Genomic DNA, 16,922 nt, shown 5'->3' on the forward strand with positions numbered 1-16,922 from the left:
ATGTGGAGTATTGCCAATCAGGGAAGCTTACCTGATGAATCATTACTCAATCTCCAGCTCCCTTTCCTCTTACTGGAGGTTGGGCTTACATCATGTGTCTCAAGCCCCACTTTTCTAGTCACATAGTTGGTCTGGTGTGGCCAGCCCCCATCCTGAGTCATCTCCTTACCATAAACTGTCTGGGCCCATCATGAATAAACTCCACTACCACCATGACCATGGCCACCCCCGCCCTCCCAGCCTTAGGTGTTCTCCCATGTGGTTTCCTGTCCTGGGAAATTCTAAGGATTCAGAGGCCACTTCCAAGGAATTGGGACAAAAGCCAAACAAATTCTTTATTCCAAGGGATTAGAGGTTACCACTCAGCAAACAGGACAGTGGCCAATCAAATGCTTTACTGTGCATCTACGGGAAACTAAATTGCTTCCTTCTGCGTTTACAGATCAGTTATTCCTTTTAAAATATCTACCTTGAGGGGCGCCTGGGTGGCTCAACTGGTTAAGCGTCTGCCTTCAGCTCAGATCATGATCTCAGGCTCCTGGGATTGGTTGGGCTCCCTGCTCAGTGGGGAGTCTGCTTCTCCCTCTGCCCCTCTCCCCGTGCTTGTGCGCTCTCTCTCTCAAATAAATAAATAAAATCTTTTTTAAAAATCTACCTTGACATTTCCTCATGTACCTTCTCAGATTAAAATAAATTGTACAACAATTTTATAGTGGTTATCATGTACTTATTCATTTTTTATATAGAAATCGTCAAACTTTCAGAAATGTTCTAATACTGTTAAAGAAAATGATAATGGCATTGGGGTAATTAATCAAACTTATAGTATAATTTAAAGTATTAATTTACTGGTATTATATTTTTCCTTTTTACCTGTCAGTGACATATCTTATCTGTTTTAGGTATGACTTTAGCCTTTCCAGCTTCAGTTCATGATTCTCTGATTTGCAGTAAAACGTTTCAAATTCTATATAAAAATGAGGAGGTTGTTTTAAATGATGTCATGATCTTCAAAGTTAAAATGTTGTTGGATGAAAAAAAGGTAAACATTTCTTCATATATATTTAGATAAATATTTTTTGTAGAGCCTCAAAACATATTTCTAACTTTCTGTAAGTATTCAGAAAACCTTATATTGTAATTTCTCTTCAGATTGAAGAAACCCTTGAAGAAATGAATTTTTTGTTATCCTTGGATCTACACTTCACAGATGGAGATTACTCGTAAGTAGGCTAGTCAAACAATTAAAAATCTTTAGTTTCTCATAACTGCTATCTATTCCCCATTTTCTTGTTAGAATTTAGCCTCTCCCTTTCTTGTTTACTTGAACTACTTCTGTCTAATTGTGGAGTCTGATGAGAGTAGTTAGGCCTACTCTTTTGTACCCATGTCAATTCCATGAGCCCCAGTTAGCAAATCAGACAAGTTGAAGAAATATGAAACAATTTCCTAGACTGTAGAAACTCCACTGTTGATATAATACCACTACGATGAAACATTTAAATATAACTGAACTCTCTTTCACTGTATCACTGACCATCTTTCTTATGGTATGAGTGATGCCATCTTTAGTCAGGACTCTTGATATTTAGAGAGTTTTCAAGACTGATGACCTTTATACTTTGCAGTTGTTTCTAGTTCATTAATTCCTAGAGCCCTTGAGGAAGTTTTAGCACTGGCTACTCTGAACTTGTTCACACATCTGGACATGCAGTCATATATTTTAGGGACACACTGTGCTTGTGTTCATTTAAAACAAGAATCAGAGATTTAACAATTTTATTGTTGTACTTTTTTTTCTCATTTCAAACGTACTTGTAGAAGTACTTCTTGAAAATTATTTATAAATTTAGATAACACTTGTAGGATAAATGACTAAGCAGTTACCTCTTGAACCATCTACTTGAGATGTCCTCTTTACCATCAGGGAGGAATAAGAATTTTTTATGTGGTAGCTACTGCTCCTCTGTAATACTTGCTTATTACAAAGAATTCCTTAAGGGATTCAATTTTAAACCAAGTCAGAATTTTGTAAATGAAGTAAGCTGAAATAAGTAAGTAGTTTGTTAACTATAGGTATTTATAATGTATGTATGGGTTAAAATACATACACACATGCACACACACTTGGAAATCATTCTCATAACATTGTTTTAATTTTTTATATGTATAAATCTAATAACAGACTATCTGTAATCAAATATCTACTAGTTGCTTGCTTTCGAGCAGCACTTAATAACAAAGTTTTGTACAATGAAAAATAATTTTAACTATCTTTTTGGGATTTATTACTATAGGATTTGATCTATGTTATACTGCAACCTTATAATGAACAGTATTCCCTATGGAATAAAATTTAGTAAAAGAGTAATTCCTAAACTATCAAAAAGGACTCATTTTATAGGGACATTAGTGAAAAAACAGTCTATGTCATGGACTGGTAGAAAACTAAAGGTAAGATCTGGTTATTTCCTTATTATAGTTCACATTTTTGTCTAAGGCAAATGTGATGCTTTAAAAATTATTCTCATTTTAAGTTTTAAAAAAGTAAGTAACTAAGCGTTTGATAATTTAAACTACTCTGCAAAATATTAGCCTTTACTAAATATGCCATACATACATATATGCAAATATGTTGCTTTTTCTAGGGCAGATGATCTGAACGCCTTGCAACTAATAAGTAGCCGAACATTGAAGCTGCACTTTAGCCTCCATAGAGGCCTTCATCATCATATTAATGTTATGTTTGATTATTTCCACCTTTCTGTTGTGTCCGTTACAGTCCATGCATCATTGGTTGCACTACACCAGCCACTAATAAGGTAAATTTAACCAATACTCTGGTCCTTATTAATGTATTATCTTTTATTTTATAGTGAAAACATATACTTTGATAAAGATAATTGAAGTAATAAGGAATTTCTAAATTTATAAATATTAAATAAATGCTTTCATTTTATACTAGAGTAATAAAATAGCATTTAAGAGCATGGGAACATTAGATTGATAACTCTTTTAATACAGAAATATAAAACAATCTTTGTCAAATAAACTGACCAAGAAAAATAATGCAGTCTGGAAATAACCATACAGCATTGTTTAGTCTGTACCTGTGTTTTTAAGCAATACTATACTATGTTCATGCTCTGAAAAAGTATATTAGTTTTTTCTGTTTCTTTGTCTCTTGCCTGGGTCACCTAATTTTTTCTTAAATCTGTGCTATACAATAATTCTTGTTTCCTAAGTCATTAATCAATTTTGTGGATCTTTACTAATAAGGTTTTTAAACTATAACATGTACCATTTTAGCTTAAAGGTACATAATATTCTAGATTATAATAAATGCATTAAGATAATTATTTTTTCTGCCCACTTCCATAGGGAGATGGATTGTCTTTCATTATGTGAGAATACATTTCAAGCTCTTCAGTTTTTTACAATATAATATCATCCTTTTGTGGTATGGGCAGCAGGTGGACACTTTGAAAATCAGTAACTTATGAAAAGACTCCAAATTAATTTGATTTCTGAACTGTCTACAGTTTTTGTCAATTCCAATTCCAACAACTGATACTTGGGGTGCTGCTTCAGGGTTATAATGTTAAACTGACTTATCAGAAAAACTAAATAGGTAATTCTGTATAATTACCCTCAGAATTTATAGAACAATACAATTTAACATACTGCCCACAAGTAACAGCTTCCTGTGGCACGTATCCTTACATTGTTTTAAAAACTGTTAGAACCTCTTCCATTGCGTTGTTGCATGGTTTGAGAGCACAGGGCCAGGAAGAAGTCTTTCTCCTAATGACTTGCTTTGCTTTCCTTATTCTATAGTTAGATCTGTAACTGATTGTTTTGCTGTCTTTGTCTTACCTTGTAAGCCTTTGAGAGCTTATTCTCGGTTGCTATAACTTTTGTACGGGCAAGTGTTCCTATTATATAATTTTATTATAAACTTCAAAAAAATTTTGGATGTTAATTGAATACATTAATATGTAATAACATAACTGAATGAAACTTCTTTGATAAGAAAGTGGCTTTTTTGAAATAAAACTTTCAAGTAAGTTGTATACAGTATTACTTTTTTTTAATTACATGTTTTTAATGCTAGAAGTTTATTGATAAAATACATTTCTTTAGTTTTCTGAATCTCTTGTAATTTCAATAAGAATCGTAACTGAACTGTCTGATCCGTTCCTTTTTCTTTATAACACTGGCTTAGTTTCTCTTCTGAGAAGTGTACAAACAATTCACAGAGGTTGGCTCAGTTATTCATGTTGCTTTCTAAGGCCGGGACTAGAGTTAGTGATATTTACATCACTAATCCTAGTGAGTTAAATGTGTGCTTCCTCTTGCAATGCAGCAGTTTTTGCCACAGACTAGTAGGAGAAAAAGACAGCTCATCTGCTAGAGACCGTCTACTGGAAGAAGACATTTTTGGCTCAGAATTAGAAGCCAAGAGGATTAACTGTTGGCTCTGGTTAGTGACTGGGAAAGACACCGAGGTGCTGCAGCAGCTGAGGTTGCTGTGCTTACCTAGCTGCCACGGGCCTTCACATCCCCTCTCTTGCGGCTAGAACCTCGCCATGAAAGCAGCAGCATCTTTCCCTGCCTTTTTCCTTGCCTGTAAATGAGAGTTTGGAGAAGGGAAGCAAGGAAAGGGTAAAGAAGAGCTTTTTGCGGTGCATGCTGGTAGAGGGGTCATGTTAAGGGTAACATTCCTCACTATTCTTTGACAAGTTTTTCCTGAAGTTTTTTTCTTCTAAACAAAATGAAAAAATATTTTACATTATCATCTTTTTAAATGTTTTTATTTAAAACAATTTCTATGATCAACCCAACTACAGACCTTAAATCAATTATTTATAATAAGTGTCACCCCACAGAAGACTTCTTTCTTTCCTTGTTTTTTTACATGACCTGTTTTTATATTTGAACTTTAAGTACAACTTTTATGACTCAATTCTGAAAAACACATTGTAGTAAGTATAATTTACTGTTGACTTGCACCTCCCTTCTTTGCTGGGATATTGGATATTTAAGTTTTGCAAAGCAAATTGATTTTGCAAATGAAGACTGCTTTCTGCTTGTGGCAAAATTGATTTACTTTCCTGTCTTTTCCCTTTTGCCAAACTGCCAAACTGTCCAAATGCTTTGGCCTACTTACAATTAGTCAATACTTTATCTCAAAATTGTATCTGATTTTAAACATTCAAACAATATGCTTATTGTATAGAATTTTTGGTATATTGAGTGTAATGTTGATACTAACAGCAGTAGTTTGTATAATATGGGATTGAGACAGTACCTTGAACTACTTGAAGATTGTCTTAATAGAGTTCATAGACTTGTAGTAAAGAGAAAGGAAATACCTTCTTTTTGAGAAATAGAGAACAAGTAGATTTAGTAATTTTTCTTTTTCTACATTTATGTGGGAAGCTCTTTATTTCTTAACAATCATCCATATATGATTGTTAAGTTTATAAACTTGGTGCCAGTTCTGACAGTCCAGTATTTCCAAATTAAAGCTTGGTCCTCATTTGTCATTTAGCTACTCTGGATCCCACAGTTTTATCTTTAGAATTCTTTGAGACTTCCTGAAGCTCAGTTATGGAGAGGTTATCTCAGGCATCTAGTCTTAGTTTTTTATATATTCATTGTCTTTTCATAATTATTCCAATTATTTAAAGGAAAAATTTAAGAATACTTTAGAAATTATAACCTTGCAAAGCCCTTGCTCTTTATTCTTATAAGATTTTCTTTTGTAAACATTTAACATTCAAATAGACTATTATGACAATACTAATGTAATACTTATTCCTCCAGCTTTCCTCGCCCTGTGAAGACTACTTGGTTAAATAGAAATGCACCAGCACAAAACAAAGATTCTGTGATTCCTACTCTTGAAAGTGTGGTCTTTGGTATTAACTACACAAAACAGTTATCACCAGATGTAAGAACTGATACATTTATATATCCTTTTTTCCGTCTTATTTTAAATGAAGTGTTTTTAACTGTTTCACCTGTGAATGTGATGTTTATTTATTAATTATTTGAGCTCAGCAACTTACAGATCTAGTTAAATATGATCTTAATTAAATTGGTTGGTTCCAGTTGTTTATTATGAAAACTACCCTGATACTTAAAGATTTACCAGATTTAATGGGTAGAGATCTTTGACAGCCAGTGTCTTTTTAAACTTGTTACTATCACCTCTTACTCCCTTAACAGAACTGGTAGAATCACTCCAAAGGAGCTTGTTAAGATTAGTTGCCAGAATTGAGACCCAGCTTGTAGTACAAGTACAACCTATTCCCTTGGAAGGAAAGGGGCTTACACTGTAAAAGTAGAGTATCTGTCCCTCCAGCGCAAATGGAATTTGAATCTCAAATTTTCAAAAACCATAATTTAATCTGCTTGTTTTAAAAGCCCAGTGTAATTGAAATTATTTGAGTCACATTTGCATGTTTAAATTACTTGTATGTATAAGAGCAACTCCCTACAATATTGCTGATTATTTTATGTTTTAGAATAACTAATTAATAAATGCTTAGGATTTTTTCCTTTATTTTTCTAAGTTTCAAGTGTAATATATTTAGATTTTTGGTAACTAACACTCTATATTCCAAATCTATTCTTTATTTAGGGTTGCAGCTTCATCATTGCAGACTCCTTCCTACATCATGCCTATCATTTTCATTATACACTTTGTGCCACTTTGCTGCTAGCCTTCAAAGGATTGCACAGCTACTTCATTACGGTAACAGAAGAGATTCCCTCTTGTCAGAAACTAGAACTGGGTATGTTAAAAGTAGCCAGACCTAACCTATAGTTCAAGTCTTCTCTTCATTCTCATTTTGCTAGTTAGCAGCTTTGCCATAGTTTCTCTGTACTAAAACTATAATGTTTGTATGCTTCACTTTTACTTCTCTCTTAATTCCATCTGTTTTGACTCTTGATAATTACTTTCTGCAATTAAAAATTTTTTTTTATGATATTGAGAAATAACTTCTTGGTGCTAAGTTTGGAATGAGTCTTTTGATAGATTTTTCAAAAATATATGTCAATATACTGCTCCTGTTAAAATATAACCAGAAAGCATACTAGAAAGCAAATGTTGTAATTATCTACAGAATCACAGAATCATGGGAAAATAAACTAAATCTGTGCTTCCAGATATTTAACAGTCTAAGCAGATTGTAGGTACTTGGAACATTTTTATATACATTTGGTTTTAAGTGATCTCAGATCTTAGTTCTTTTATTTCACTTTAGAGAATAATAACATTACTCAGTTTTAACATTTTGAAATTTATTTAAATAGCTAAAGGAATCAATCTTGGTTTTAATCCAGCAGTAATATCTGCATATATGTTACAGTACACAATAAAAAATCCTATTGCCTTGATTTTGTATACCATTTGTAGTTTGCAAAATGCTTTTGTACATATTTTGCAAAAGATAAATTTTTGGGATTAGCAAAAATAAGTTTTTATTCAGACCTTTTGTAATAGTTTAATAAGCTTTTCTTTTCAAACATCAGCTAGTAGCTTATCATAATAAGCACATTTTAATTATGTCTTCAGAATAAATTAATTTTATCATTATATACTTGAATAAATCAAGAATTATTTTTAAATTTTACTTAATCAGTGTTGTTTATTTCTTTGTTTCTCAAGGATTCCAGTCTTTTAACAATATTGATGTAGTCTTAAAAATAGTCACTGTTATTGAAAATAATTCTTGGGTTTGGGAGTAATTAGCCTATTTTTTATAATTGCCTATTTGGTGATATAAAAGAATTGTAAGGACATGTAATGATTTGTACCTTGCTTAAATTCAGCTGTGAGAAAATGCTGGATATTGTGCACTTCCTATCAGCAGCTACTCCAGTGGACTTGATTAACAGATATCACTCAGTTGACTATTTGGAATACTTAATTCAAGTATCCCAATGTATATACAGAGGTACAAGCAATAGGAAAATTTATTCTTTTTTGCTCATGTAGTCTTTCCCAAGACAAAAATGGTGGAACCCTTTTGATTACTGTTCTCTGAAATACTCTTCTTCCTTGCTACTTTGTATACTTAGAATCCTTCTATTTCCATTAGGAAAATCTATTTCCCTTAGGAAAATCCCTTAGGAACATGAAAGAAATGTTTGTAGGACAGAACTAATTTAGGCTATCACTGTCCTCAGTTAATGGAAAAATTATGCTCCACATATTTTTTAATTTGTTTTTTTGGAACTCCAACACATCTTAGAATCACATTATAAATTTTGGTTGATGGCCAAACTACCAAACTGTTAAACCCCAATATTAATGAAGGACAATACCATGTACCTGAAAAACAGAATTATAAAAATAAGTGAAACTCAGAAGCCAATGTATGATAAATTTGTTAATAGTTTTGATGTTGAGTGATGTAGTAGAATTCATAGAGGCATTACCTTGTAGTTTAGAGTGCATGTTTGCAGACATTTCTGTCACTTACTAACTTTGGGACTGCATATACAAAGTGGATTTCATTTGAAAGATAAGGTGATTAAAGGGAACCAGATGTGCGTGACTAGAAAGGAAAGATAAGGACATCCAAAAGGCAGAGGGTATAAAGTAGCTGTAGGAGTGAGACTTCTTAATGGTGTGATTCCCTTGGGATTTTAATGGGCACCTACATTGTTAGGCACTGAGCTGGACGCTGAGGAAAAAATAGGGTCTCTCTCTTTAAAGAGCTCTGACTTCTCCTCTTCCTTTAATAAGTGATCAGTCCAGCATTGGGATGAACAGGAGAAACTCACCTAGAGAGATGGGACTTCTTCTGGTTTTAATAGAGAGAGTCGTATATGAGGTGGGCCAATAAATGCCTGTATAAGGAAGATGTCTATTTGCATGTAATTTTCAAATACATTTAACATGTAATATTTGAGAATAAAAAACACATGAATCACATTTTAACTTAGAAAAAATATTTCTCTCTAAAAGGAATGTTTACTGGTAAAATATATAATTAGTAATTAAAACAAACATCTCTTCAAAGCACAGATTTATTTCAAATACTTACACAGTATTAGCACTTTATTACTAGTTCATTAATCTAATTTGGCATGATAATTCAATTATATGTCAGGTTTTAAATTTTGTCATAGGTAAGGATGGATTTTATGTTATATAAATTAGTTTGACCTTATACATTATAGAAAATATCACAATTAAAAGCCCTTCCTTATATTTAATTCCAGGAGTTACTAAATGAATATAAACTTTATTCCAAATTTTTTGATTAAGATATCTTATCAGAAACCAAATTAAAGCAAACCTAGACTTTAGTCTTAAATAAGCAGATAATAGTGATAGAATAAAATTATTAATATCTCACAATCCTACTTACTCAAAATATATTTGTTGAATAAATGAATGAATGAAATAGCACAATACAGTTTTTGTTGTTACTTGAAAAACATATAGGCATCAACACAAAGCTTATTATAGGTTCCTAGGTATTTTTAAAATCAAGACTCATCTTCAGGGTGCCTGGGTGGCTCAGATGGTTAAGCGTCTGCCTTCAGCTCAGGTCATGATTCCAGGGTCATGGGATCGAGCCCCACATCAGGCTCCTGGCTCAGCGAGGAGCCTGCTTCTCCTTCTCCCTCTGCCTCTCCCTGCTCAGGCTCTCTCCTCTCCCTGCTCAGGCTCTCTCCTCTCTCTCTCTCTGTGTCTCAGATGAATAAATAAAATCTTAAAAAAAAAAAAGACTCATCTTCAATAAATATTGGTAGCATTTTATGTTCTTAAAATTTTCATATTTATATTTTCTATTAAAAAATTTTAATTTTTTCTTGAATGCATCTTCTAGGGAACATCTAAAAATACTATTAACTATTTAAAATAAAACAATTACATATTCTGAATTATTAACATTATTTTTATCCTAGCAAAATTAAATTACAAGCACTAGCTAATACTTCCATAAAACATTGTTGACTAAATATTATATTCACCAGTTTTAGTAAGTGGATATAAAGTAGTTTTTTTTCTTTTTAAGATTTATTTGTTTATTTTAGCAAGAGCAGAGGGCAGGGGCAAAGGGAGGGGGAGAGAGTCTCAGGCAGAGTCTGCGCCGAGCATGGAGCCTGACACAGGGCTCAGTGTCACGACCCTGAGATCATGACCTGAGCCGAAACCAAGAGTTGGACACAACTGACTGTGCCACCCAGGTGCCCCTAAAGTAGTTCTTGAGTAGAGGATGTTTATTGCATTTCTTTTTACTATTTGATATTTTTCTTGAGTTTTCAAATAAGTGTATACTTAAAAGTCTTAAACTCTACCATGCTTTAAAAAAATGTATCTAAACTTTATTCCCTCTTTTAAAATAATGCCTTGAATTCCTTTCTGCTTTTGCCATTTTCTTTTCTCCTAGCTGAATGATGTACATTTTTTTTTTTTTTTTGATGACATGTTAAATATTGGTTTGGTGCAAGGAGCTCTTAATGGAAATGGGAGTCACAAGTTCTGGAATCTAGGTTTTGGCAAATCATGTAATCTTTCTGGGCCCTGGTATCTACACTTGTAAAAGCAGGGGTTGATCTAGCTCATCTCCGAGACCCCTGCCAGCTCTGAAATTCTGAGTCTAAGAAATTAAAACTATATTGGATTATGAAATGTTGAATGGTGCATACATTTAAATAGAAAAAAGAACAAAGCAATATAAACTTGAATGTACATCATTTGCAATTCTACTAAGCTAATTAACTAACTGAAAGACTCCGCTTTAGTGTTCTAATCTACCTGCACTGTCAGATCAATACTAAGTCTACTAATAACAAGTTGGAAAATTCTAGTAAACTTTGTTGTAAAAGGAGTTTTAGTAACTAGTGCTGTGTGCAATCCTTGTAACTAGCCAAGGCCAACATGCAGGTCCTTTATGAACGCCTTCTCAGAAGAAAACAACCACGAACCCAGAAAGACACCTGTCTAGGTACGTTTAAAATAGGTTAAGTAAATAATCCCTTTTTATTAGTATGAAACTTTGCTTTAAATTAGTGTCAAATTTCATAAATATGTATTTATTAATGTAGAATGTTCCTACCACTATTATTTTAGAACTTACTTCTAGGATCAATTTTGTTTGTAGATAAGCTTTGGTTAATTTCTTAATTTATAATATTGAACTTGGTAATTAAAGCTTGAAATGGTAAATACAAAGATTCCTTTGGCTTTTTTCCATATTCTTTTTACAGTTCCTATAAAGAGCACTTTTTGGAAACCATATTTATTGCCAGAATTTGTTGGTTTAATGATATTACAGAAATAAACAAACATCTTCAGTATCTAGTTTTGTTTTTTATGTCAATTTGGATTTATTTTCTTATTGTTTTAAACTTAACGAACAAAATAGTACCAAAAAAAGCAAAATAGTATCAAATCACCACTATTCAAATATTACATATTTTAAGGGAAATATTCTGATCTCATTATTTTATTTATATATTTCGCTGTATATTTTAGACCTTTGTTCTTGAATAGCAATAATACTTAACTTACTGTCCTTTCATAAGTATACTGAAGGTTTTTATTTTGTGTTGCATAGACCCATTGCAATTACATTTTTTAAAAGTTACAAAAAGCTGTAGAAATAAAAAATAAAATCATAGTGTTTCTTGTTTTTCAGAAGTATGAACAAGTAGCCAAATTCTCACTACTACTCAGATGAGAACTAGCTCAGAAAAATTTAAGTTAGGCCAATTTTCACTAAAACTGTTAATGGAGAAACTGATCTTATTATCAGGAAAGAAAAAAGAAAGGTTAAAGATTTATTTATGATCATTATTTTAGAATATAGTTTTATATTCTCATAAAGCAAGTATAAAATTAAAGAATTCATAGTATGAAACTGTGATCATTTCCAACATGCTTTAGTGTCCTTTTAGCAATAAAAACATACTTCTTGTTTAAACTATTGTATTGCCAGCCTATCAGTTTACATTTGAGCATTCTAAATTCTAAATTAACTATATAGAATGCTGCTTATGAAAGTCCTATATAAAGAAGGGCCTAGTTTTTGGTTGGGTGGAAAAAGACCTGATTCAAACCATAATGGAGTTAATTAAATAATATTTTTACTGAGATATATTTTATCCTTAACACCTAGTATTATATTGGCTTTTTCTGGGCTATATTATAAATATCTGTTGAATGAATGAATGAATGAATAAATGAACAGATGGATGGGGTTAGAAAATAAATATAGGATATATTTACCCTTTGACCTAGGATCCCCCTTTTGTTAACCTGTGTCATGGAAATATGAGTACTAGTATGTATAGATATATGTATAAGCATGTTTTTTATAGTATTCTTCTTAGTGACAAAACACTGAAAATAAAGATAAATGCCTATCATTTGACAAAGACTAGAATATGGAGGAAATTATAAGGCATTCACACCAAGGAATATTATGCAGCCATTAAAAAAACACTTTAGGGTTACATACCAGATTTCCATGTAGAATTGCTGAGAGAAAAAAGCAAATTGCAGAAAAGTGTGTAAAACAATCATGTTTTTGTAAAAAAAAAAAAAAGTGACTCTAAAACCCATATATAGGAATACTTCATTATATTGTACTTCACAGCTACTGCATTTTTTTACAAATTGAAGGTTTGTAGAACCCTGCATCAAACAAGCCTGTTGGCACCACTTTTCCAACAGCATTTGCTCACTCCATGTCTGTGTGTCATATTTTGGTAATTCTCACAATCTTTCAAATGTTTTCATTATTATTATATTTGTTATAGTGATCTGTGCTCAGTGATCTTTGATGTTACTATTGTAATTGTTTTGGGGCACCATGAACCATACCCATGTAAGATGGTGGACTGATTAACAAATATGTATTCTGACTGCTCCACTGACCAGCTTTTCCCTAATCTCCCTCTTCTCAAACCTCCCTATATCCTGAGACACAACAATATTGAAACTAGGCCAATTAATAGCCCTACAGTGGCCTCTAAGTGTGTAAGTGAAAGGAAGAGTTCCACATCTCTCATTTTAAGTCAAAAGCTAGAAAGAATTAAGCTTAGCGAGGATGATGCCTTGAAAGCTATGATAGACCAAAAGCTAGACCTCTTTTGCCAACCAGTTAACCAAGGGATAAATGCAAAGGAAAAGTTATTGAAGGAAATTAAAAGTGCTACTCCAATGAACACATGAATGATGAGAAAGCAAAACAGCCTTATTGCTATTATATGGAAGTTTTAGTAGCAATTTCACTCATATGTGGAATTTAAGAAACAAAACAGATGAGCATAGGGGAAAAAAGAGAGAGAGAGAGAGGCAAACCAAGAAACAGACTCGTAACTGTAGAGAACAAACTGATAGTTACCAGAGGGGAGGTGGGTGGGAAGATGGGTGAAATAGGTGGTGGGGATTAAGGAGGGCACTTGTTGTGATGAGCACCGGGTGTTATATGGAAGTGTTGAATCACTATATTGTACACCTGAAACTAATACTACACTGTATGGTAACTAACTGGAATTTAAATTAAAAACTTAAAAAAAAAAGATCACACCAGCCACAATATTCTCTTAAGACAAAACCTAATCCTGAGCAAGGCTGTAACTCTCTTCAGTTTTATGAAGGCCAAGAGAAGTGAGGAAGCTGAAGAAGAAAAGTTGGAAGCTAGTAAAGATTGGTTCATGAGGCTTAAGTAAAGAAGCTGTATCTATAACATCAAAGTGCAAGGTGAAGCAACAAGTGCTGTTGTAGAAGCTGCAGCAAGTTATCCAGAAGATCTAGCTCAGATAAGTAATGAAGGTAGCTACATTAAACAATAGATTTTCAGTGTAGACAAAACAGCCTTCTATTGGAAAAAGATGCCTTCTAGGACTTTCATAGCTAGAGAGGAGAAGTCAATGCCTGGCTTCAAAGCTTCAAAGAACAGGCTCACTCTCCTATTAGGGGCTAATGTAACAAGTGACTTTAAATTGAAGCCAGTGTTGATTTACCATTTCCTAAATCCTAGGACACCTAGGAATTATGCTAAATCTACCCTGCCTGTGCTCCATAAATGGAACAACAAAGCCTGGATGACAGCACATGTGTTCACAGCATGGTTTACTGAATATTTTAAGCCCCCTGATGAGACCTACTGCTCAGAAAAAAAAGATTCCTTTCAAAATATGACTGCCTATTGACAATGCATCTGTTCCCCCCAAGAGCTCTGATGGAAATGTTCAATGAGGTTAATGTTTTCATGCCTGCTAACACATCCATGCTGCAGCCCGTGGATCAAGGAGTCATTCTAATTTCAAGTCTTATTTAAGAAGTACATTTTGTAAGGCTGTAGCTGCCATAGGTAATGATTCCTCTGATGATTCAGACAAAGTAAGTTGAAAAGCTTCTGGAAAGGATTCACCATTTTGATGCCATGAAGAACTTGTATGATTCATGGGAAGAGGTCAGAATATCAACATTAAAAGAAATTTGGGAGAAGTTGATTCTAACCCTCAGGGATGACTTTGAGGAGTTCAAGACTTCAGTGGAGGAAGTTAACTGCAGATGTGGACATAGCAAGAGAACTAGAACTAGAAGTGGAGCCTGAAGATGTGACTGAATTACTGCAATCTCTTGGTAGAACTTCAACAGATGAGCACTTGCTTCTTATGGATGAGCAAAGAGTGGTTTTGTGAGATGGAATCTACTGTTGAAGATACTGTGAAGACTGTTCAAATGACAACAAAGGGTATAGACTATTACACAAACTAATTTGACAAAGAAGTGGCAAGGTTTGAGAGGATTGACCCCAATTTTGAAAGAAGTTCTACTGTGGGTAAATGCTATCAAACAGCATCTCATGTTAAGGGGAATCTTTCATGAAAGGAAGAGTCTGTGGATGTGGCAAGCTTCATTTTTGTCTTATTTTAAGAAATTGCCATAGCTACCTCCACCTTCAGCAAGCACTACCCTGATCAGTTAGCAGTCATCAACATCAAGGCAAGACCTTCCGCCAGTGAAAAGATTACAACTCACTGAAAACTCAAATGATGTATTTTTTAGCAATAAAGTATTTTTTAATTATGTACATTTTGTAGACACAGTGCACACTTAACAGGCTACAATATAGTATAAACATAACTTTTACATGCACTTCTGATGTTTAGGGAAACCGGAGCATTTATTTGACTCATTTGATTGCAATATTAGCTTTATTGTAGTCTGGAACCAAATTTGCAGTATCTTTGATGTGTGCCCGTATGTATGTGTATATTTGAAAAATATGGAAGAATATGTTTTACACTGTAACCTTGGATTAGCAGCAGGAGCCAAATAAAATAATTTATGTAAAATAAGAATTACTTTTATACATTTCTGTATAATTGTATATGTGTAAATAAACTTTAAAGAGAAAAGATAGAATTTTAAATTCATTTAAAAGTCCTAAGCGGTTTTGAAATCAATTCAAAGATTAAGGTTTTTGCTTTTTTAAATTCTTTGAGATGTTTGCATTGAAGTAGCTCTCACTAGCCATAATGCAAATGTACCACCTTATACATTTAGACTCCTATATGTAAAGACAAGAAAAATGTATCAAAACTTTAAAGTTTTTCATTTTTAAAAAATTTATAGGTAGGATATCTAATTTACTATGATTAATTTTACAGATTTTCTCCGATCAAAGGAAAAACTTATGAGTAATGTGAAAACAGACATTGACATATGGGAGTTATGATTTTAATACAGGTTCTGCTAGTTGTTTTTTTTTTTAATTTTGGAAAACATATTAAAAGCCACTGACAGTGAAATAATTTGTGAAGTATTAGCTGATTTCCTTAGTCATCAACAGGTTGACCAAATTTGCAATTTCTCTCTCGGTACCTATCAATATCTAATAACAACTTTATTTATATATTTTGTGACTTTCAAACTATATGTGTGTTTGTACTGTTTTTAATTACTAGTGGAGTATTTGTTGTTCACATCATAGGTTGGTTGTGTTTACCATATAGATGTAACTTTATTTTATCAAATTTAAATATTCTTTTTGTCAAATAGTATACATTGAAGTCTGCCTTATGAGATAATGAGCTGATGAATAAATTCAGGGATGTCCCTAGAATCTATTCTTGCCTTTGTGTGAGAATAACCAGTTAACAAGATTGTGGAACAACAGGATTATGGAATTTTGTGTGATTACAACTATGCTACTATAGTTCCTGTAGGAGAACTCATTTTAGTTTGATTTCTAATTAAAAATTAGGTGTATCTAAGCATATTTCAGGCCTTAGTGAAATTCCTTCCCTGTAAAAGGTAACCAATAAACCTTTCTGTTCTCTTAGTTTCTATAGTCCCTTATAAATATTATTTTAATTGTAAATTAATCTGTACACTTCTTATAGAGATTATAGCATACATTAAATTAGGATTGTATGGAAAAAATTTGCCTCAGTTTTAGGCTATCTTTAGAAAAAAATGTATTAAACTAAATTAGAAACTTAATTTTTGTTGAAAAAGATTTGACATTCATTACCATTAAATAACCTATGCTCCAGGTGTGTTTTAAATGTTTTGGCTATAAAAATTAATTTGACTTGAAATTTTTAGGAACACCTTTTGTAAAAAAAAAAAAAAACAAAGCATGTATACATCTAAAACAAATGCTAAACTTTATTGAAATTTACAGTGTATGAAATGCAGTAAAACCTAACTATATGTTTTATCTTTTCTGTGATGCAGTTGTGCAAGTTACTTTAGGTCCACAGGCAATATTTCCTTGACAGTGTTAGCCTCTTATGAGAATTGGAACACTAATAATCACAACGTAGAATTTAATAGTTATCATGTTATATGCATGATTAATGTGTTCATGATGATATATTACATTGAAATGCACTTCATTGAATATAGTCCAGATATTTCTCAACCT

The 16,922-nt window shown here is 32.7% G+C and overlaps 1 protein-coding gene across 12 annotated transcripts in view; it reads left to right on the top strand.

The window, feature by feature from the left end:
• The window catches only part of FAM135A (family with sequence similarity 135 member A), a 124,868-nt gene that overhangs the window by 45,204 nt on the left and 62,742 nt on the right, over window positions 1–16,922 (top strand). For 6 of the 12 annotated variants that reach the window (XM_073905176.1, XM_025890711.2, XM_073905172.1 and 3 more), the window contains 6 exons: window positions 903–1,042; window positions 1,153–1,223; window positions 2,649–2,822; window positions 5,830–5,956; window positions 6,650–6,803; window positions 10,902–10,979. In XM_073905176.1, the coding sequence (XP_073761277.1) occupies window positions 903–1,042; window positions 1,153–1,223; window positions 2,649–2,822; window positions 5,830–5,956; window positions 6,650–6,803; window positions 10,902–10,979 (744 nt within the window). Of the gene's footprint in view, window positions 1–902; window positions 1,043–1,152; window positions 1,224–2,648; window positions 2,823–5,829; window positions 5,957–6,649; window positions 6,804–10,901; window positions 10,980–16,922 lie in introns of those variants that run through there. The other 6 variants (XM_073905177.1, XM_073905167.1, XM_073905171.1 and 3 more) reach the window with 3 other exon arrangements.

Source organism: Callorhinus ursinus, unplaced genomic scaffold (assembly GCF_003265705.2).
Source record: "Callorhinus ursinus isolate GAN/ISIS: 27379988/994484 unplaced genomic scaffold, GSC_fseal_2.0 scaffold22, whole genome shotgun sequence".
Lineage (NCBI taxonomy): Eukaryota > Metazoa > Chordata > Mammalia > Carnivora > Otariidae > Callorhinus > Callorhinus ursinus.